The sequence below is a fragment of the Amblyraja radiata genome, chromosome 11, assembly GCF_010909765.2.
Source record: "Amblyraja radiata isolate CabotCenter1 chromosome 11, sAmbRad1.1.pri, whole genome shotgun sequence".
Classification (NCBI taxonomy): domain Eukaryota; kingdom Metazoa; phylum Chordata; class Chondrichthyes; order Rajiformes; family Rajidae; genus Amblyraja; species Amblyraja radiata.
Genome location: NC_045966.1, coordinates 11594958 through 11618255, shown reverse-complemented (window position 1 = coordinate 11618255; position 23298 = coordinate 11594958). Strand labels below are relative to the sequence as shown.

The 23298-nt window shown below is 41.3% G+C and overlaps 1 protein-coding gene across 1 annotated transcript in view; it reads left to right on the top strand.

Annotated features, from left to right (window-relative positions):
- The window catches only part of pitx1 (paired like homeodomain 1), a 58809-nt gene extending 35875 nt beyond the window's left edge, over positions 1-22934 (top strand). The window contains exons 3-5 of the mRNA XM_033029326.1: positions 18295-18448; positions 19599-19804; positions 22338-22934. Of these exons, the coding sequence (XP_032885217.1) occupies positions 18355-18448; positions 19599-19804; positions 22338-22886 (849 nt within the window). The 5' untranslated portion in view covers positions 18295-18354 and the 3' untranslated portion in view covers positions 22887-22934. The remainder of the gene's footprint in view (positions 1-18294; positions 18449-19598; positions 19805-22337) is intronic.
- The last annotated feature ends 364 nt before the right edge of the window (positions 22935-23298 follow it).

Sequence of the window (23298 nt, the reverse complement as noted above, 5' to 3'; positions counted from 1 at the left end):
GGAACACATTTTTGCCAAAGTTGCTGAAGTCTACATCAATGTTAATAGAGAACACTTAGTGACTAATTTCCCTGGGTTGTTAATGTTATACGCTGGGAGTGAATGTCTCATATCCAATTAAGAAATCACACTTATTTATATTGACTGTTACTTAAACATTAAAAATTAACAAGCTGGTTTAATGCCAAGCAGCAATTAGACACTAGACACATTTCTCCAAACATCTTACCTCTCTCTGGCTCTCTCACTCACTCCATTTCTGTTCCTCGCTGTCTTCCTCCCTCTATCCCCTCTACATCTCTCTCTCTCGACCTTTCATTCTCTCTCACCCTCTTTCTCTCTCACTCTCTCTCTCTCTCTCTCTCTCACTCCTCTACTCCTTGCTCCTCCCTCCTCCCCCCCCCCCCCCTCCTCTCTCCTCTCTTCTCCTCTCTCCTCCCCTCCTCCTCTCCTTTCTTTCTCTCTCTCTCCCTGTGGTTCTACTATCGATTGATGGCAATAAACCAATTGGTTTAAAATTAAGCCTATAGCCCACTGCATTTTTTCAATTGGGACATCAAAAACAGAGTTCTACTGAGAAGAGATGCCTGCAATCTAGGCCTCCAGCTCTGACTGAATATTGACCTCTTATTTTCAGCAGAATCGCTGCAGGCCATGCTCTGCAAAAACTATCTGAAAGCAGCCAACATAGTATACATGTTCAACACACTCGATTTTATTAACAGGGTGGCGGGGGGTGGGGGGGTGGAGGAACTGGAGACAAATGACTTCTCCTTCTCATCTTCCCAACCTCACACCAATTTTAACAACTTCAAGGAGTGTATCCAAAAATATGTATGTGAAAAAAAAACATGCGTATACAGATATATAATCTGTAACTTTCCTCAATTCTTTTATCAGCCAGTTCCTTTTTTTGGCTATTTTAAACTTTAGACTTTAGAGATACAGCTCTTTGGCCCACCGAGTCCGTGCCGACCAGCAATCACCCCGTTCCTATCCTACACACTAGAGACAGTTTACAATTTTAATGAAACCAATGAACCGACAAACCTGTACGTCTTTGGAATGTGGGAGGAAACTGGAGCACCCGGAGAAAACCCACGTAGTCACAGAGAGAATGTACAAACTCCATATAGACAGCACCTGTAATTAGGATCGGACCTGGGTCTCTGGCGCAGTAAGGCAGCAACTCTACCGCTGCGCCACCATGCCGCCCACAAAGGAACATGTTCCTCAAACATTTTGAGGAGCGTGCTTTCACCCGGGCAAAGAATATTCAAAGTATCGCATTGTAGCATGAACGTGTAGAACAGAAAAATAACTCCACCACCAAGTGCTGCCACTGGGATACCTGTTCACACAACATCTATTCCGGCATATCCTTCATTCTCACCTGGTGAGGGCATGTCCCTAACAACTCTCACCAACTTCTACAGATGCACCGTAGAAAACATATTATTGATAGTTTATCCTATTTTTCTAATTTCTTTCTTTCTTTCTTTCTTTCTTCCTTTTTCCTATCTATAAATATAAATAAATAATTAGAGGCAATGTTAATAGGTAACCGACAAAGGAGGATCCCAGCTACTTTGGTAACTGGGTCCCTGCAAACCTGGATATTTAATATGTAACCGTTAAACAAAGTCTGTACTGGTTTGGACTATGATGTGCAGATGCCTCTAATAAAAATGTATTAAAAAAAAAAAAAAAAGAAAGCATTCTTTCAGGATGCATCACAGCATGGTTCGGGAACAGCACCATCCAAGACCACAAGATATCGCAGCGAATTGCGGGCACAGCCCAGACCATCACGCTAACCGACCTCCTTTCCATTAACTCCATTTACACTTCACGCTGCCTCTGCAAGGCCACCAGCATAATCAAGGTCCAGTCTCACCCTTGGTCACTCCCTCTTCTCCACTCTCCCATCAGGCAAGAGGTACAGAAATGTGAAAACGCACATCTCCAGATTCAGGGAGAGTTTCTTCCCAGCTGTTATCCACCGTTTGCTTCCGAATATCTTTCAGACTGACTACACGCTGTTTTTTTCAGTGCTACAGGCAAAGGATGCCAAAGATACTTGTTTTCAATGAAACTTAAGCATAGAGCACTGATAATAATGGATGTAATAATCCCACCTTTCTGCTTCTGCGGCCTCAGAAACTAACCATTCAGCTGTGCCATGTTTCTCAAATTTGATAGAAAGCATAGTGCGAACATTCTAATTACTGAGCAATGTCTATTTGAAAAACATTTTTAAAAATCTTGCATGCACAATGGATTTGTGTAGTTGTATGCAGTGTCCCAGACATGGAATATTAAAGAAGATATTGTGGGTGGTGTAAAAATACCAGGCACACTAATCAGTTCCTGACTAAATTAAATTAAATAAATTAAATTTCTTTATTTATATAGCACATTTTTAGTCAACTTGCATTGACCCCAAAGTGCTTCACATAACTACATCCACACACACAGGCAAAGGTGGGTGAAGTGTCTTGCCCAAGGACACACACAGGCAAAGGTGGGTGAAGTGTCTTGCCCAAGGACACAACGACAGTATGCACTCCAAGCGGGATTCGAACCAGCTACCTTCCGGTTGCCAGCCGAACACTTAGCCCATTGTGCCATCTGTCGTCCCTTTTAAAGATTAATGAGAAGAAATGTGAGTGGGGTTCCCCTAAAAAAAATGCAGGAAATATAACAACATATTTCTGGGCACCTCAACCTATGTTGCTCTTCTAAGGTTTAGACTTTGTACTTTTGAGATACAGCACGAAAACAGGTCCTTTGGCCCTCTGAGTTCATGCCAACCAGTGATCATCCCTTGCACTAGCACTATCCTACACACTAGGGACAAGTTACAATTTTACCAAAGCCAATTAACCCACAAACGTCTTTGGAGTGTGCAAGGAAACCGGAGCACTCAGAGAAAACCCACACAACCCAGGTCATGGGGAGAACGTGCAAACTCCATACAGACAGCACCCATATCCAGGATCGAACCCGGGTCTCTGACTCTACCGCTGCACCACCATGCCGCTGTTTGTCATTTAGATGATTTATTGCTATATAGCAATTTTCCTGAGAGCCCAGCATAAAGTACAACAATATTATAACCTTATTATTATTAACTATAAAATTTAATCACCAAATCCCGCTTCTTGCCTCTTGCTGACAAAAACAACTGCAGTTATAATAATTACTGAAGTCTTTGGAAAAGTTCCTGCAACATTTACGTCATTAGTTCTCTCGAGAAACAAGAATTAGAATTGGAATTTATAAGGAAGGATGAATTGAAATTGAAAATATGTTTTAAAAGTAACATTTCAAAAATATGAAATTCTTAACATTTGCCTCTTCACAAAATCATGATCTATTTCTTTTTTGAGATACAGGTAATAACAATCATCCCAGGTGTCATTAAATAATATTACGTTATTTAGCATCTTGTGCCGGCCACTGCTCTGTATCTATCGATACTTTTCATTATCGAGTGGCACAGGGCTGCAGCGGGTAGAGCTGTTGCCGCACTGTACAGAGACTCAGGTTCAATCCTGACCTCAGGTGCTGCCTGTGTGGAGTTTGCACATTCTACTTGAGACTGCATGGGTTTCCTCCAGGTGCTCCCATTTTCTCCCACATCCCAAACACACATTGGCCTCTGTATATTACCCTTCATGTGTAAGGAGTGGATACAAAAAAGATAACAGATCTAGGCTGAGAAGGGATGATCAATGGTCTGGGTGCATTCGATGGGCAGAAGGGCCTGTTTCCATACAGTCCTGTGTCTATTGTCTATTGTATACTTCATTTAATCAATAAATTTACAAAAAAATGATTAGTCTCAGAATTAAGATGAAAAATTGACCTGGTGCTAACCATCATTTGAGGCAAAAAGTTTCCAAATATGATGGTCTTCACTCTTAAATGATCAGGTTATAATTTTTAGATTATGCCTACCTGGTGATGGGTTCTTCTGAATCAGAATCTGAATTCATGAATTCACCTGAATCTGAATTAAAGGATTCATCGGAATCAGAATCTGAATTCATGGGATCATATAATCAGCTGATTCGTTCCATCTGTCAGTTTCTTATGCTGTTTCTTATTATCTTCAATTAATTACTTTTAATCTTCAATTCTATTTATGAATCCCAATGGATGTCCCCCTTTTTGTGTAATATCTCCTTGTAATTTATATTCGGGCTCCAGGGATCATTCTGATTAATCTCATCTCTACACCCTTATGCAATTGTATCCTCTCTAAAGTGTCCAATACTATCAATCTTGTAAGCTTGGACTAACCAATGCTTTATACATGTATCTGTAGATGCACAATTTTGTACTCAAGTGATTTGGATTTTTTTTAAACTAACATCCCATTAATGTTAGTCAAGTCAAGTTTTATTCGTCACTTGCACTTTAAGTGCAGTGAAATGAATTTGCCAGCAGCGGTACAATAAAAAAAAGAACCCACAATACACAATCTAAACATTTAACACTAACATCCACCACAGCATTCATCACTGTGGTGGAAGGCACAAAGTTTGGTCATAATTTGTAATTATGTTATCAAATTTGCCATGATATTACAATAGGTTGCCGTGATAGTCATTTTAATACATATAGTCATTTTACTCATTATTATAGTTATCACTGCTATATAGTAATTTTTCACCATTCAGAAATTGCTATTTTCTGTTCTCTTTATTTCACATTTAGTTTATTTTATTTTATAGATACAGCATGGAAACGGGTCCTTCAGCCCACAGAGTCCATGCTGATCACCCCTTCACAGTAGTTCTACTTATCCTACTTTCTCATCTGCACTCTACACACAGTGACAAATTAACCGACAAACCCGCACATCTTTGGGATGTGGGAGGAAACCGGAGCACCTGGAGGAAACCCACGCGGTCACAAGGATAAGATACAAACTCCACAGACAGCACCCGAGGTCAGGATCGAACCTGGGTCTCCGGCGCTGTAAGGCAGCAGCTCCACCTGCTGCGCCACTGTGCTGCCTATACTTACATCCATTTGCTTAACCTGTATACTATTTTAATTCGCAGTCACGCTTAGATCTGCACTAATATGCAAACTAACAAGGGAAAGGTGAAAATGATATTATTGAATACGCTATGTGTAGGAAGGAACTGCAGATGCTGGTTTACACCGAAGAAAGACACAAAGTCTGGAGCAACTCAGCGGGGCAGGCAGCATCGCTGGAGAAAAGGAATAGTGACGTTCCTGAAGAAGGGTCTCGACCCAAAACGTCACCTATTCCTTTTCTCCAGAGATGCTGCCTGTTCCAGCACTCTGTGTCTGTTAGCGATTCACAGCACTGAATCCCCCCAAAACAAACGTTGGTAGAGGTTTCAACTGTGTAAGCGGTGCACCAAAATGAACCCGTTTAAGTGAAATATTTATGCAATAACAAATTTATATTTATATATTGTTTTAACAACGTGATGCCAATGCCCGCCACGGGGGGTGGATGCCGATCAACATTTACAGAGGGGCGCAGAGGAGGTTCTGAATAAATAATCAAAACTTTAGGTAGACACAAAATTCTGGAGTAACTCAGCGGGACAGGCAGCATCTCTGGAGAAAATGAATAGATCGAAAAGTCACCTATTCCTTTTCTCCATAGATGATGCGTGGCCCGCTGAGTTACTCCAGAATTTTGTGTCTAACTTTGGTGTAAACCAGTATTTGCAGTTCTTTCCCACACAATCAAAACTTTAGCAAGTTCTTTTTTTAAAAACAGATTAAGGATAATAGTGAGAGAGAGAGAGAGAATTCAAGAGCTTAGAGTCTGACCAGCTGAATGCACAGAGATGTTAACGGGATGTTAAGTGGAGACCAATTTTTAGGTTGATCAATTGTAATTTTCACAGAATAGAATCGGAGCGTTGGTGCTGGGAATCAATCACTCTTTGGAATGCTACCGGGGTTTTTCCAGTTAGTCAAATTTAATATTCCATAAAACGTCACTTGTTAATTGGAGCCTCCACTGCCCAGAGCAGGGGAATTGAGAACCAGGGGACATAGGTTTAAGGTGAAGGGGGGATAGTTTTATTAGGAATCTGAGGGGTAGCTTTTCACACAAAGGGTGTATGGAACGAGCTGCCGGAGGAGGTGGGCGAGGCAGGGACTATCGCAACGTTTAAGAAGCATTTATACAGGTACACGGATAGGACAGGTTTAGAGGGATATGAGCCAAACGAAGGCAAGAGGGACTAGTGTAGGTAGATGGGACATGTTGGTCGGTGTGGGCAAGTTGGGCCGTAAGGCCTTTTACAACGCTCTATAATTTTGCTCCGATTTCGACATTTCGATGGAAAACTTTCCCAGAGGAGGCTTTTTTTGCACTAATATTGTTTTTATTTTTCATTTATTGAAGTTCTGTTTATTGTGCTATCTGTAAGTAGTGTGTTCACAGGCCACGTGGTTCTGTTTTCGGTACATATAACAATTAAATACTCTTGATTTCCCAACCCGACGTGAAGCCACGAGAAACTGCAGATGCTGGAATCTTGAGCAAAACACAAAATGCTGGAGCAACTCAGCGGGCCAGGCAGCGTCTGTGGTGGGAATGAACAGCGTTTCTAACCAGGACCCTTCAGACTGAACGCCATCTATCCATTCCCGCTACAGATGCTGCCTGGCCCGCTGAGTTCCTCCAGCACTTTGTCTTTTGACCCGGTATGAACATACCTTTCGACCAGTTTGCAAATCGGTTACAAATGAAGGACTTTGTGTTAATCCACATAGCATCAGTACCAGTGCAGCGAGTTAAAATCAGCACAAAAACGAAACTGTTGTTTTTGGCCAGCCCATCGTGATATTACAAAGTAGTATATGGGTGTGTAGGAAGGGACTACAGATGCTGGTTTACACCGAGGATAGACACAGAATACTGGAGTAACTCCGCGGGTCAGGCAGCATCTCTGGAGGAAAGGAATAGGTGGCGTTTAAGGTCTCGGCCCTTCTTCAGACTAATTCTTCACACTCTTCAGAGTGCAGAGTAGTGATAAGTGGATTTGAAACTTAACGTAGATAATAGACAATAGACAATAGACATTAAGTGCAGGAGTCGGCCATTTGGCCCTTCGAGCCAGCACCGCCATTCAATGTGATCATGGCTGATCATCCCCAATCAGTACCCCGTTCCTGCCTTCTCCCCATATCCCCTGATTCCCCTATTTTTAATGCACACATACACGGTGACGTTTCCTCTTTTCTACAGAGCCCTAATCTGTTTTACACCAGGATTTATTGAGGGGGGGGGGGGGGGCGGGGAATAAACCCTAATCGAGATTTATTTTTGCAAAATAGATATATTTCCCAAACGCCAGGCGCCAACACCTTCGCTCCCATCGCCCGTTACCCTTGCAACGCCGCTTGGGCAGCTTACACCCAGTGGTATGAATATTGATTTCTCTAACTTCAAGTAACGCTTGCTTTCCCTCTCTCTCCGTTCCTCCCCCGCCCTAGTTCTCCGACTAGTTTCACTGTCCTCCTGATTACATTTGCTGATTGCATGCTTCCTCGTCACCTTCCCCTCAGCCCACAATAGACCGTTCTACATTTCATTGAATCACAGTCCGCTGTGATCTGTCGTTTCCACACCTAACCTTTCCACATATCTCTCTGTCTCCCTCTCCCCTGATTCTCAGTTTGAAGAAGGGTCTCGACCCGACCCTTCTCTCCAAAGATGCAGCCTGTCCCGCTGAGTTACTCCAGCTTTTTGTGTCTATCTTCGGTTTAAACCAGCATCTGCAGTTCCTTCTTGCATATTTCGTGTGTATGCTGCCCTGTTTATCCGCGACGGAAGAAAGTAAACAGGACAACTATCTTCCCACAACCCTGACAAGAAAATTACTGCACCATTTACTCATTTGTCTATTTCGCCGTTTGAGACCCAATTTAGGGATTTAGACTAATTTGACTCCTTGCTTTTCCAAGCCGAGAGGGTCAAATCTCATCGTAAAAACTATGCGTTTGCAAAATGAGCGTTGTGTTGCTTTGCGTGGAGCCCAACAAATGTATAACGACCATTAATTAAATAAACAGCTTTTATTCTAAACGCAGACAATCGGATATCTATCGCCCCGTTTCAAAACAGATTTTCAATAGACAATAGGTGCAAAGGTAGGTCATTCGCCCCTTCGAGCCAGCACCGCCATTCAATGTGATCATGGCTGATCATCTATTAAAGTCGTCCTTCGTTTTAAAGGCGTGTTGCCTATTTCTCTATTGGACACTCGACCATAGACGTACAGGTGTGTAGGCTTATTGACTTGGGTGAAATTGTAAATTGGCCCTAGTGTGTGTGTAGGATAGAGAGTTAGTGTACAGGGTCCGCCGGTCGGCACGGACTCGGTGGGCCGAAGGGCCGGTTTCTGCGCTGTATCTCTGAACCAAACTAAACTAAACTAAACTGGAGAGAACGAATGGGTGACGTTTCCAGTCGAGACCCTTCTTCAGACTTCAACTCACCAGCTGTGGCAAAGAAATCAACTTTATTGGTAATGTATTTGTTGTGATTTCATCGGCAAATTCGGAGGAGGATTTGCGTGATAATTGCATCTATCCTTCAGAGAAACTAAACACCTCATCGGGAAGAAAAAAATAAATAAGGGTTTGCCCAAACAAAAATCCTCAAGATTCAAGATTCAAGAAGTTTATTGCCATGTCAACAAGTTGATAGGAATGTGTCTTGGTTCGCTCTCAGACAGATACAATACAGTACAATACAACCACCACATACACCACAATAAAGAATACAGACAATACCGTACGAAGGACAATATATACAGGAAGGACGTGATATGGTACGTGAGCCGTGTTTTCTAAATGGAACACACACTGATAAAATAGTCAGCCTCCTGGAATCCATCCCCACTTCCAATCCAGATGTGTGGTGTTGATGAATGACCAATAATGAAATAATCATTGATCATTGCAATCAAATCCCGAAACTTGAAATCTGGGCCGAAGGTTCTCGACCCGAAACGTCAACTATCCGTGTTCTCTGGAGGTGTTTAAGTAGGAACTGCAGATGCTGGAAAATCGAAGGTACACAAAAAATGCTGGAGAAACTCAGCGGGTGCAGCAGCATCTATGGAGCGAAGGAAATAGGCAACGTTTCTAACGTTGCCTATTTCCTTCGCTCCATAGATGCTGCTGCACCCGCTGAGTTTCTCTGGAGGTGTTGCCTGCCTGACCCGCTGAGTTTCTCCAGCACCTTGTGTCCCTTTCAGAATTCTCTATTGTCCGTGTTCTATCTCCAGTGCAGCCTTGGAATTATATTGGGACACACCGGCCAATGTTAACCCCTGCCGTTGGCAAACAATTAGGTTTAGTTAAGATGTCCCGCCCTCCCCCGCAATTGAACGCCTGTGGCGCCAGAATAATTATTCCCTCGTCTTTACAAGTGTCTTTATACCAGAGGGATCCCCGTTTATGCGCCACACTTTCGCCGAAAAGTAATTATTTTGGAGCATTCTGAAATTCCGGTCAAGTCAAAAACAAAATCCAATACAAGGAACGATGCATTAGATACATATTTCCTTAAAGTTTCAGCAAAGAAAAGTGAAACGCTAACCTCGCCGACTTTTCTTTATAAAATGCAGATTTATCTGGAAAAAAATAATAATCGAGAGATCACAAACTATTTTGTCAAAGAGAATCCCTAAAAACTGGAGTAACTCAGCGGGTCAGTCAGCAAAGAGTTGGCTGTTTCTTGTGTACAATATCAACGGGTGTATTGTAATTGTAATTGTAATTAATTTATTAGCCAAGTATGTAAAACCAAACCAGGAATTTGATTTGCCATACAGTCATACCAAATAAGCAACAAGACACCCAACTACATAAGAATGAACATAAGCATCCATAAACGGTGATGGGAGGCATTAACGTATTATAAAAACACGCTCTACATTTCAATAAGAAACGCAACTTTGTACAATTCAGTGCAACTTTGTACAAGTTCCTATTTTAAATATTGTAAGCCATTGCTTTTCAAATGTCAAAATCCAGAGGGTTTTTTAAAAAAATGGTGCAATGCAGTTGAGATGTTTTGGTTCGCGTTGCTTTTTTTTTTGCAAGCAGTTCCAATGGTTGCGTTTTGTTCTTGTTTCTTCGCCATGCACGGCTGTTCTTCCCCCTGCAACCCCCAGACCCAGTTTACAGTGATTTCGATTTGATTAAAAAAAAAGGACTGGCGTTTCGAAACGTCGGAGCGTGGGAGAGAGAAACTCGCACCAGTGAGAGTTTGAGAATAGTCACGTGGACACGAGGCAAGCACCTGGATTCAACGGTTATAGATTTAAAAACCATCTGGATCTGTGGCTGTTTTCATGCCAGATACCGAAATACATCTAAAAGTCAGAACCCTGAATTAATCAAACCCCCATCACAATAAAGGGGGGGAATGCAACCTTTTTATTTCCTATTACAGTCTATTTATCTCCATACAAAGGGTTTATCTGTGTGCTTACAGCATTTATTGGCTGAAATTCCAATACAGAAATTCAAGTTCCTTGAAGCGGTTCTACATATCGAAACAGTAAGGATGAGCTTCCATGAGCATATATCGAAATTAATGGATCATGCCACCAATTCGAAGACCCGCGCCCCAAATACGTACAGGTTTGTCGCTTAATTGGCTTGGGTAAATTTGTGAATTGTCCCCAGTGTGTGTGTGTAGGATAGTGTCAGTGTGCGGGGATCGCTGGTAGGCGCGGACTCGGCGGGCCGAAGGGCCTGTCTCCGCGCTGCATCTCCAAACTAAACTGAAGCTTGCTGTGTTACATGGTCAAATGGTGAGCCGTGGAAATTCAGAAGATTGACATTTTTGGTCTGTCCGAAACTCGATGATCTACCCACCGGGTTAAAGTGTCGGGGTAATGTTGGGTCATGCCCTCGGTGTCTGGGAGAAGGTTTGGTGCCAGTGAAACCTTACAATAGCTTTGAATTAAGGACTAACATCTTTTGCTGTCAGTCCTTTATTTTCAATTGACGTGCTAGTTCTTAATGTAGAGGTAACGGTAGACCCATATTTTTTTTTTAAAAGGCTTATTAGCCTGGGTAGATTAATCGTGGACTATCACCCACTTTAACCCTGGATAAAGAGAGGTGTTAAATAATATTCCTTCGCGCAATGGAATTCCTATATCCCTAGCTATCTTGAATATGGCACGAGTTGTTGGCAAATGGCGGAGAAAAAAATCTTTGCAGGGTGTAAGGATAATTTGGGAACGCTACCGAATATTACACTGATTAATGTATCTGCAGACGCTGAGAATATCGGAAGAGGTTTTGCACTGTTCTTGTTTTGCGTGTATAAATATTTATTGATTATTATGAATAAAGTTTATTTGGGGGGGGGGGGGGGAGTTTTGATGGATAATCCGGATAAATGTTTGAAGCGGAATATTGCAAACTATGGGAAGAATGCAATATTTCACCTCAGTCTGGATTCTTTCATCAAGCAGCCTGCACAGACAAATAGCCTCACCTATGCAGTAAAATGTGTGGTGTTATAATCGTTATTTATTGATCTTTGCCCGGAGGTATACATCTGGAGAGGCATTAATTAAATCATCAGTTAAGTCATTATTGGTGTCTAGGCTCACTTGGGTGAAATACTAGGACAACATTTTTTGCCTTTGAGGCTATACTATAGCATGAGCTGTCACCGTGGTGGAAAATTTGTGGGGAGGTAGTAAATCTATTTAAAATATGTTTCACTCCCTTGATAATGTAATGAATGTAATGATCATTTTAAAGAGTGTGTGTGCTATGTCCTGCTTCCTGCAAAAACTAAACTGAGCACAACCATTCAAAGTAGGATTAATGCAACAGTTATATTATCCATAATAATTATCTTACAGCATTGCATTTTGCATTTTGTTCATCAATGTAGATACAGTTAAGTTTATGTATGAGGGAAAGGGCCAAAAGTGAATTTAGGTGACATTATCACAATTGGATTCATTGTGAGTTTTTTTTTTTAACATTATTGTTCTTCTTCCAGAAGCTACATTTATCCCAAAGTTGTGAAATAATCTCTTGGTTATATGTTTGTGTGCATAAAGAATGACCCGTTGTTTTTCGACACTGCTTAGAAATTGTTTTACTTAAAATTAAACAGCCCACAATTGATCTCCTGTGAGCTATGGCACAATGCTGAATAATTATGGCAAAGCTTCTCAGGGAAGCCTTAAGGCCCAACCATTTTAAAACTAGAAAAGTATTGCTGCACCGAATCGTGTGGGAAAGGAGGTTCAATTATTACATGTATTTTCCAGACTATAAATAGAATTTGACACCAAACCACCTAAAGAGACATTAGTGCAGTTCAGCGAAAGCTTGTGCAAAGGGAAGAGTTGCAGGAGAATCTTCAAAGAGAAAAGAGCAGTAAAAGTATTTCAGAGTTTTGGGCAACTGAATGTGCAACAGTTTGTGTTGTGGTAATTAAATTCAGGATTGAACAATGAGTTACATATTGTGAAGATTATCAAAGGGCTTTGGAATAATTGTCCTTATTGAATTGTTTGTAAATAAAAGTTTTATTTAAAACTCTCATGCTGATAGGATTATGAAAAGGTCTTTATTTTGTTCTGCTGCTACATCATCTTTCACCTTGATGAAGTTCTTTATAAAACATTTCGTGAACCTACCCGTGATTATTCTGACCTCTGCTTAATTTAGCACTGCTCCCATTTTGTTAAATGTCCTTTTTAGCATTTTTGTTCGTATTATGTCCATGGGATGCTGAAAGTGTAAAATAATATCAGGCTCTATCAGGGTTATCAGTAACAATATTTCTTTTTAGAACACTTGATACTTTATATTGCAGAATATAATTTTACAAAATATTATTTTTATTTTTCTTGTAATTAATTATTTTGCACTGGCAATTGGTGCGAATATCTAATGTTTGAATTCTTGCATCAAAAAATAAGTAGATGGAAGCAATTTATGAGATTTAATATAATTAAGGTGAACAGCAGATTATTAAATAATTTTCATGATTTGTGAATGTAATTTTAGTCATGATTAATTACTGTCTCAAAGTCTCACCATGCTATTATTTTTAAAAGGGTTTCCAGTCAATTCATCATGTTGTTATGTTAATAGCCCTTTCTTAAATCAATTTGTCTTAAGCACCATTTATGTAATCCCTTCTGGGTCAAGTGGTATGACATTTGCAAAAATGCATTAACTAATATGTTAACTAATGTTTGTCATGTCCTTAATGCCAATTTATAGAAGAAAGAATTGGTATAGATTTGTGAAAAATGGTACAACCAACCTACTTGAAATATTACAGCCTCAACTAGAATGCTAAACTAAAACTATACGAATATTTAATCATGGTAATCTTAATCATTTACATTACAATGTGTTTCATTCAGCTAAATGAATCTTGTTCACAGTTACAAAGTAATCACTGGAATCTTTGTTAATTCAGTTAATTTCATGCCATCAATACCATATATTTGTGTTATGTATGATATTGATACATAGTTCTGGTTATTATTGTCACATGTTCTAAGGCTCAGTGAAAAGCTTTTCTTTGCATGCTATCCAGCCAGAGAAAAGGCTGGATTATTATAATCCAGTCGTCCACAGTGCACAGATAACAGAAAGAGGGCACAACATTTAGTACACGACAAAGTCAGATAACGTTCTATCAACGAGAGTTCAACACTCTCAAATGAGATAGATGAGATATCCAATATAGGTATTGGATTAATATTTATAAATTTTAATTATTTTGACAATTTTTGTTAATCTTTTCATTAGTTTTTATAGAAATCTATGTGTACATTTACCAACCCATAGAATGCACACTATATGGAGTGACTACAATTTGTTTAAGATCATATGTCACCATTATATGTTCAGTGTGATCCATTTCTACTTTTAAAACAACTTCTAAAAATCATTATTTAATCTGAAAGCTGGTGCTGATTATATTTTACAATTGTGACCACAATCAATCAATCATTCTCATTCCATGCAATGCCAGATGAGACTGCAATAGGATTCATACAGTTAGTTTTTTTTCCTCGCCGTGTTAATGTTTGTAAGATTCGCTTGTACAATTTATAACACTCTGGTACTTCTTTCCAAGCTATCTTTCTACTGCCAATTCAAATCTATTAGAGTATTGCATATGGAATGCTATCAATGTTGATCCCGGCAGATGGCTCCAAGAATTCCAACTTCTTGTGCAGAATTTGTCTTCAACGAGGCTTGTATAAATTTCCTCACATAGCTTTCTTCTTGATGCCTTGATATATCCAAAGAAGTCAATTTTATATCCATAATTACAATGCAATTGTGTCTGTCTGCAAAAATCAACAAATGTCCCTTATCATTAAGCAGTAAAACAGGTGTTAGGGAGCATGGCCACATTATTGAACAGAATTTGAGACCAAACCGTATTGAGGGAGATTTGGTGCAGTTGAATTTAATAAAGAAGTGGATTTTCAGGAGAATCGAAAAGGAGGAAAGAGAAAAAAAGAATTTCAGAGTTTGGAGCTTCGGCAGCTGAAGATACAGCCATCAGTGTTAGAAAAATTACATTCAGGATTAAGCAAGAGGTCAACATTGGAGGAATGCAGTTAATTCAGAGTAGGACTGCTGGCTAAAGTGTTAGTCAGGGCAAAGTACATGGAGCAGTTTTTCAACATGAAGGAAAAGATTAAAACCAAGTTTTGATTTGGAGTCACTGGAAGTCAGCAAACACTTTGGTGATGGGTAAACAGACTGTTGCAAGTTATGATACAGGAAGCATAATTTATAAGCAGTTAACAACCTGAAATTCTCTGCATTTAATTCTGAAGAAGGGTCCGGACCTGAAACGTCACCTACTCGATTTACTCCAGAGATGCTGCCTGACCTGCTGAGTTACTCCAACATTTTGTATATCTATCTTCAGTTTTCCCTTTGCACGTCCTACATCAAAATATAATGTAAATATTCAGAATAGAAGGAGCTTCCGTATAGTTATCAATCTTCACAGCCTGGAGACACATCTGGGATACATCTATTATAAAACAAAAAGTAACATATTGGCTAACTTGCTGTCTGCTGGATCTGGGGGGGGGGGGGGGGGGGGGGGGGGGGTGTAGTTCACCCAGTTAATCGTAGGAAATTCTCAAATCTTTTTCAAGAGGAGTTTGGGGATATTTTGCACCCAAGTGAAAAAGCAAGCAAGACCTTGGTTCAACATTTCATCTGAAGGACATTAACTTCAGCAATCCAAATCAAACCACACTGTCCACCTTAAACTTTGAATTTGAATTCGAATTCTATAGTAGGATTTGACAAAGACTTGAGAAGCCCCCAAACTGAGCCAAACATGCCACAAGCAAATTACCCATTATGTATTTGTTGACAAATTTCATATTAGCAATAATATCTGGACAACAATATTTCTATATGAATTAAGTCATCTGATATTTTTTAATTAATCATATTTTATTTATGGTGTTTATTTGAAAATGCATTTTACAATCTTCCCTATTCATGTGCAAATCAGCAAAATTGCATAATATATGCTAAACATGTCGTTCACTTTGAAGTCAATAAAGCATGTTATATTCATTCACTATATAGACGACCTTGAAATGATGTATCAGTTACAATAGATGATCCTTAAAATGTTCAGTAAGGCCACAGATTACTTTGTCATTTCCAAAGAAAATAACAAAAATAAATTAATAGAAAACTCGCTACAAATACAATGTCCTCGATTCAATGTAATTAAATCCTAATTGTAACTATTTAGAAAAGGGCTACGGCAATATAAAGTTCAGTAAAAATGAAGTTGATTTCAGCAAGAATATTGATCATAACTGCAGAGTTAGACAAGTTCCGTTTACGAAACTGTTGAATTGCCCCCACTCTTTAAATAAATAAAAGCAACTAAGGAAGCGCTCGCAGAATCCGAGTTGCGATGCCAAATATCCAACACCATGACAGATCCTCGTTAGTCTGTTCCTGAATTACCCAGTGAGTAATATTCTGAGCAATGACAGCGATATCGATCGTATCTTGTAAGCCAGGTAGCTGAAATACAATCACTGCCACGGACCCGGCATATATCAGTCAAGCAAAATTCTCCAGAAATTCTAAACATATGCAACTAAATATTCAAGTTTAAATTGTTTTTCTTTTTGTCAGAGTTGACTGAATAAATTGTTTGCACTACGAGGCTGGGTGAATGAGGATATTTAGCAGCGGGGAGGCAGGCCAGTGATTTAGTAGCCCGGTCGGATGTTTCTGCAATGTAACAATGGAATGTACTGACAGCACCCGTTCTGCAATGGACTTTCGGTCATTAGACTGAGCCGAACGCCTTGAAAACGAGTGAAAGAAAACAAAATTAAGCTGTTGCACCAAACGCGTACAGCGCGATTGTGATCATGAAAATTGGGATTGAAACATTCCCGAAAGAGATTGCAAACGGCTCTCACGTCAGATGAATAAATATGTAATGCTTCTGGCTGCAATTCAAGACAAAAAGTTCAAAAATATTTACACTTCGCACTGTAGCATTGTCCGCGTTGCACAGTGCGTCATTTGAGCCATTTGCGAAATATTCACAGTTATCATTTATTCATTAAAGGATTCCAACTCCTCACTGACACGTTTCCAGTCTTCCTCGACCCCCATCTTATTGGAACCCTCTCACAAAGGAACTAACTTGAAAAATAAATACCTTGCATTTTAAGCCTTCCAATTTTAAATGCACTGCATTTATTTCACCACCACTGTAACTGCCTACTTAAATCAAGCTGAATCTAGTACCGGGCATCGTGGTTAAGACACTTCTTTATCCCATATAACAGGCAATAATATAGCCACTGCTAAGAAAAGTAAAACCCCACAATGGAAGCATTTTTAATTTACTTGTTTAATAAACGCAGAGGGGCGAAAAGGATGACAATGAATAGGTTATGCCCTGCCTGGGTTCTTTATGAACCTTCATTACACATGTGGGCCCGAACACTGTCGGAATGTAAATCATATTTTCACACGTATGAAGTCATAAGTATATTCAGCTGCAACTCCGCGATTACTTTCTGCCTTGTTCCTCAGCGACTAGTGTTTGGGGCGCCCTTTCGCAGGCAGATGCTACCGTGTATCCTGCCCTTGTCCAAATTCACCTGACAGTCCCTTCCTTGGTTTATGCTGCCGCCGCCCTGCCTATTTAGACCAGATTTCGGCTTTTATCAGCGCCTCTAAAGAGGAAATTAAACGGAGAGAGAGGAGAGAGAAAGAAAAAATAATAAGAGCGTGGAATTCCATTGCTTTATTATATTGAGCCAGAAATCTTACCACGCTGCCTCTGTGACCGGTTACTGAAATCGAAAGGCCAGTGAACTTAATACCTTCAAAAGCTGTCCGATTCTGGAGCATGTGGGTGTAGAATTCAGGAGGGCAGTCAGGAAGATAGGGCATAACTACATAGAGTGATGAAGTGTACTAATGCCGACGATAATCCCCACCTTCTTCTTAGCGCTGCTATTTTAATTTTGTTTAACGATAGAAAATCTTTTGCAACCGGCCAGCGCATCCTGCGGCCTTTGCATGGTTTAAATCTTGGAACGATATATTTTAATCGTAGTGTCCTAATTCGCACTGCGATAATTTTCAATGCTGTGTGTATCTCATTGCTATTAAAATAAAAAGGAGAGAACATATTTCGTGCCCTGGGTATCCATTGCACGGTCTCTAAAATTAAATTGCAATTTTTGGCAGCGCGGCGCTTCTATGGAACTTCATTTGATTCATCGCTGTTTTGCAGTCGAGATTTTTATTTTATTTTTTTTTTTTTTACTGAACGGGGTCGTTTCGAGATGGACCTTGTGATTTGGTGTGGGCTGCGATCTCCTTTGGCCCGGGTTAGCCCAGTCCGGGTTCTGAAGTTTGTGGGTGGTGACTCATCAGCAAAAACTAGGAGGAATCTTTCGCGGCCGGTGGGAGGAGTTGTATAACAGCTCCGCCACTTTATCCAGGCGAGTCATTACAGCACTCGACACAGTTTACAAATCCATCTGCTGCCTCTCCAACAACCCAACGGGCTGGAAATGTAAGAGTGGGACGTTTAGCCGGACGATTAGAGAGCATCATGTTTCAGTGAATGAAACGTACATTTTTTTCTTTGAACTGAACTGTGGGAACTTATCCCCTTGGATTGAACTTTTTTTCCAATGAAATACTAAAAAGAGCGGTGAACTATTTTGTTTAACAAACAAGGGTACGGTGAATGTGGGTCGACTGGCCGAAAGCGGAAGACCACCACAGGCTCATTGTGATATGGCGGCGTCCAGTTTCCCCTTGCTGAGGTCGGCTGAAAGGAGAGAGCGTTTAGACAACACTGCGAGCGAATCCTCCGACGCCGAGTCTGCAGGTAATGAATCGGCGCCGAACGAGTTACTCCTAACTGGAGACGCCATCTCCAGCGTCGAATCTTCGAATGAGTCAATGTAAAAAAAAAATCAAATCCATATCGAACTGAAACTGTTTTCCCCTCTCCCCCCGTTATGTTCATTTCCTGTTGAAGCGAGGTAAGGACTCAACGAAGGATAAAACTTGTCAACATTAAGACTGAAGATGGGTCTCGACCCGAAACGTCGCCTATTCCTTTTCTACAGAGGTGCTGTCTGACCCGCTGAGTTACTCCAGCTCTTTGTGTCTAAGTCCCAAATAGTTATCTTAAATGTCAATGTTTGACCCAGTTCGATGGCAATTTGACAGCACGACACAGGTTTAGCTGTTGCACATCTGTCTGTCTTTTCCGGGTTGTTTGTACCTGAATTCTTGTTGTTCACGGTGTTTGTCAGTAACAGTGGCATGACACCGTGAAATACAGTAGTGTTTTGTGCTGTAAGCAGCACATAAATTAATATTAACTATTTATAAACAATCGTGTTACATTCCGCCAACAACATAACCCACGTACATTGCACGCGTTAATGCGGTTTTGATAATGTTGACATTTGGCCAATGTAAAATATTTTATTTTACATTTCATCCATTGCTTGCTCTCGAAACAGCCGTGTGCTTTGTTTTGGAGACAAGTATGTGTGTAGCAAGGAACTGCAGATGCTGGCTCACAAAATGCCGGAGTAAGTCAGCGGGACAGGCAGCATTTCTGGATTCATTTTCTGTACCTATTCCCTTTCTCCAGAGACGCTGCCTGTCCCGCTAGAGTTACTCCATGAAACCAGAGTGCATAATTGTCATATGTGCCGACGAAGGAACGATGCTATTCTTACTTGTAGCAACGAAACAGGCCTGTAAACGCCAAACTCGTAAACAACATATCATAAACAAAATATAGAGACAAAAATCTGGAGTAACCCAGCGGGCCAGTCAGCATCTGTGGAAGAAAGGTATAGGTGACGTTTCGGGTCGAGGCGCTTGTTAATAAACGCACAGAAAATCGACCTTGGTTATAATGATATAACATTCTACAGTCGTAAGATGTAAGATCATGCTTCTGGCTGGTTTGGTCTACTGAGGATAAAAATGTTACATGTTATGTTTGCGTTTCGTAGATAAAGATAAGTTGATGCAAAGCAAAACTGAAGACTGTACTGTCGATGACCCGTCCAAGAAAAAACGGCAGCGGCGTCAGAGAACGCACTTCACCAGCCAGCAGCTCCAGGAGCTGGAAGCCACCTTTCAACGCAACCGCTACCCTGACATGTCTATGAGAGAGGAGATCGCCGTCTGGACGAATCTTACCGAGGCCAGGGTTAGGGTGAGTAAACCTCATTTCTTAGCGGTCCCGCTTATTAGTAAGTATTAGACTACAAAGTAATAAAAAATATTAGACAAAAAAGAGAGACTGAAAATTCCACGGGCCAGAGCACTAGACTTTATGGGCGCAGCGGTGGAGTTGCTGCCGCACTGCGCCAGAGACCCGGGTTCGATCCTGACCACGGGTGCTGTCTGTACGGAGTTTGTACGTTCTCCCCGTGACCGAGTGGGTTTCCTCCGGGTGTTCTGGTTTCCTCTCACACTCCAGAGACGAACAACGTGCGCGGTTTGCCCTGGTATCATTAGTAGGATGATTGGCTTCGGTAAAGATTGTAAATTATCCCTAGTGTGTTAATTAATGTATGGGGATCGCTGGTCGGCGCGGACTTGGTGGGCCGAAGGACCTGTTTCTGCGCTGTATCTCTAAAACTAAACTAAACTTCACTAAGACCATCTCACGTAAGTGTCCACATTTATGGAGCAGTTAAATAGTTTAACAAGCTTCTTAATGTGTGGAACTGCGCACAATTGCCTTATTTTTTTAGAACTAGCGCAGTGTATGTAAGTACTTGGTGGGACTTTTGACAGCGTCAGAGACCCGGGTTCGATCCTGACTATGGATGTTGTCTGTCACGGAGTTTGTACATTCCCTTTGTGACCTGCACAGATTTTCTTCGGGATCTCCCGTTTCCTCCCCCCCCCCCCCCCTCCCCCCCCCCCCCCCCCCCCCCACTCCAAAGACGTACAGACGTGTATAGGTTAATTGGCTTCGGTATAATTGTGTAAATTTTGTGTAGTGTGCGGGGATCGCTGGTCGGCGCGGACTCGGTAGGCCGAAAGGCCAGTTTCCGCGCTGTATCTCTAAACTCAATACTCGTCTGGTGTTCCTGACATATTATCAAGGCAGACTGTCTGAACTTTCAAAGATGTCCTTGGGAATGACGATCAATCTTGCATTCCACATAATCCACGCAGAATAATTACACCGTGTACCTCGCCTTGAAAATCAACTTGTGTGCCTTCGCCCATGAGAAAGTCTACGGACTGGTAACCAGACGTAGAGGGGGGGGGGGGAAAGTTTGCCCTGTCAGCTGTACAGATGGAAGCGCCGGCTGTCAGGGAATGTATGTGTGTTCCCTACACTGAACTCTCGGCGGTTTCAGCGATTACCAGAGGGGAAGCAAACTGCAAGTTAGTCGGGCAGTAATGAGCACCTACGCCTTTTCGCAATGTTTTCCCGTGCAAGGCTGACAATCAATCCATTGTCTGGCGATTTTTTTCAGACTGTTAAATTACACACTAGCGCTTTGTAAATTTCCCTAACCCTGTTATTACGGGACATTATGAAATTACCTAAACAAATACTTATCCAGTTAATCTGAAAGTCAACCAGGATAGTGAAACAGCCAAAGAAGGTGGAATGATTAGTTTATTGTCATCATTAGTGCAACTTAATGGAAGAACCAAAGCATTATTCAAGAATATAGTTATATTGCTTTGCCCTTCATTATACAAAAAAAATATGACTGGAATTGGGGAAGAGGGGAATCCCTAACGACCACAGACAATCATGTATAAGAATTAATTTCTTTCATTGAGGAAAATTGATTCTCGTTCAAATTTTCTTTTTTCTTCCTGCAAGTAAAACGTGTCCCGTCGGTTTAGCGACGGACTTGAAGCATAGTCTCTGGCCGGGACGTTATTAACTGGAGACTTTTCAGTATCCGTTCAGATAAATTAAGAAGGTATACAAAAATGCTGGATAAACTCAGCGGGTGCAGCAGCATCTATGGAGCGAAGGAAATAGGCAACGTTTCGGCCTATTTCCTTCGCTCCATAGATGCTGCTGCACCCGCTGAGGGACCTGCAGTCCCTTCTTAAACACAGACAAATTAAGATATGTTTTTTGCATTATGTTCAATGCAGATTCCGGATCAGGACATGGCCTTATCCCCGAAAGGGTTAACCCATTTTCATTGAAACTCCCCCACTTTGTCCCCTTTTTTCGGCTCGTCCACAGCTCAGTGAAACTCAGAATCAATCACTGTGAATCTTTTGCGTTGGTCCTCCCTATAAACGGACATGATCGCGGGCAGAAAATCGAAAATCCGTTTTTTTTTAAATGGAAATACGAAATAAAGAGACAGAAACGTGGTGACATCGAGTTGCAATTTTTTTGAGGGGGGGGGGGTTATTTTGTCGGCTGCGTGAAATGTCGAATTGCTTAAAATGAAACTGCAATTTATCGATGTCCATTCACACTTAAAGCTTTCAAATCAATTGACCTCTGGTGAATGTTTTAATTGTTATATTGGGATTCATGCCCGGATTGCGTGCGGCCTTTTAGCATTAAACATCAAAGAGGGACGGTTCAGTTATTTTTTTCAACTTTTGCTTTGAACGAGCGAGTTTGCTGTCGCGGCAATTGAGATTGGTTAAACAGGCATTGCTTGATACTCCGAGCGCGCAGTGGGTGCGAATGCGCGATGTCCCTCCACAGTTTCACTCTATCTTCTCGCTCTCTTGCCTTCCAGGTTTGGTTCAAGAACCGCCGGGCGAAATGGAGGAAAAGGGAACGGAATCAGCAGGTGGATTTGTGTAAAAATGGATTTATGCCGCAGTTTAATGGGCTGATGCAACCCTACGATGACATGTACACCGGGTACAGCTACAACAACTGGGCCGCGAAGAACTTGGCTCCCGGCCCTCTCTCCTCCAAAGGCTTCCCGTTTCTCAGCTCGATGAACCCGTTGTCTTCTCAGTCCATGTTCTCCGCTCCCAGCACCATCTCGTCCATGACAATGCAATCTACGATGGTGCACTCGGCTGTACCGGGGATGCCAGGCTCCAGCCTGAGTAACATTAATAACCTCAACAGTTCCTCTCTCAACTCGGCCATGTCCTCGGCCGCCTGTCCATACGCACCCCCTACCCCTCCTTACATCTACCGGGACACGTGCAACCCTGGCCTCGCCAGCCTGAGACTGAAACCGAAACAGCACGGCGGCTTCGGATACAGCACTTTGCAAAGCCCAGGTTCCAGCCTCAATGCATGCCAGTATGCTGTGGACAGGCCGGTGTAAGTTGCAAAAAGAACTGGAACTACGATGCAAACGCGCCGCTGTGGGGGGGGGGGGGGGGGGGGGGGGGGGGGGGGGGGAATAGCTTCAGTAAAATAGGATTTTAACGCAAATGGTGTGTGATTCCCCGGATTTCAATCACCATTCTGTTCAATTCCCAGAGAGAGAGAGAGAGAGAGAAAAAAAAAATATTTAATTGTAAGAAATTTACGTGTTTTTAAAAATAATTTGAGTACTGCAGTATGGTATCCGTGGACGTTTTCTAAAGCTTACATTTACTATTAATATTGAACCTTTGAAAGTGGATTTGTGTATATATAGAAATTGACTCTATTATTGTTACATGTTGCAATACATTGATAAATATAATTTTAAAAAATGTTTAAACAAAAAAAAACTGCATGTTTATTGCTGT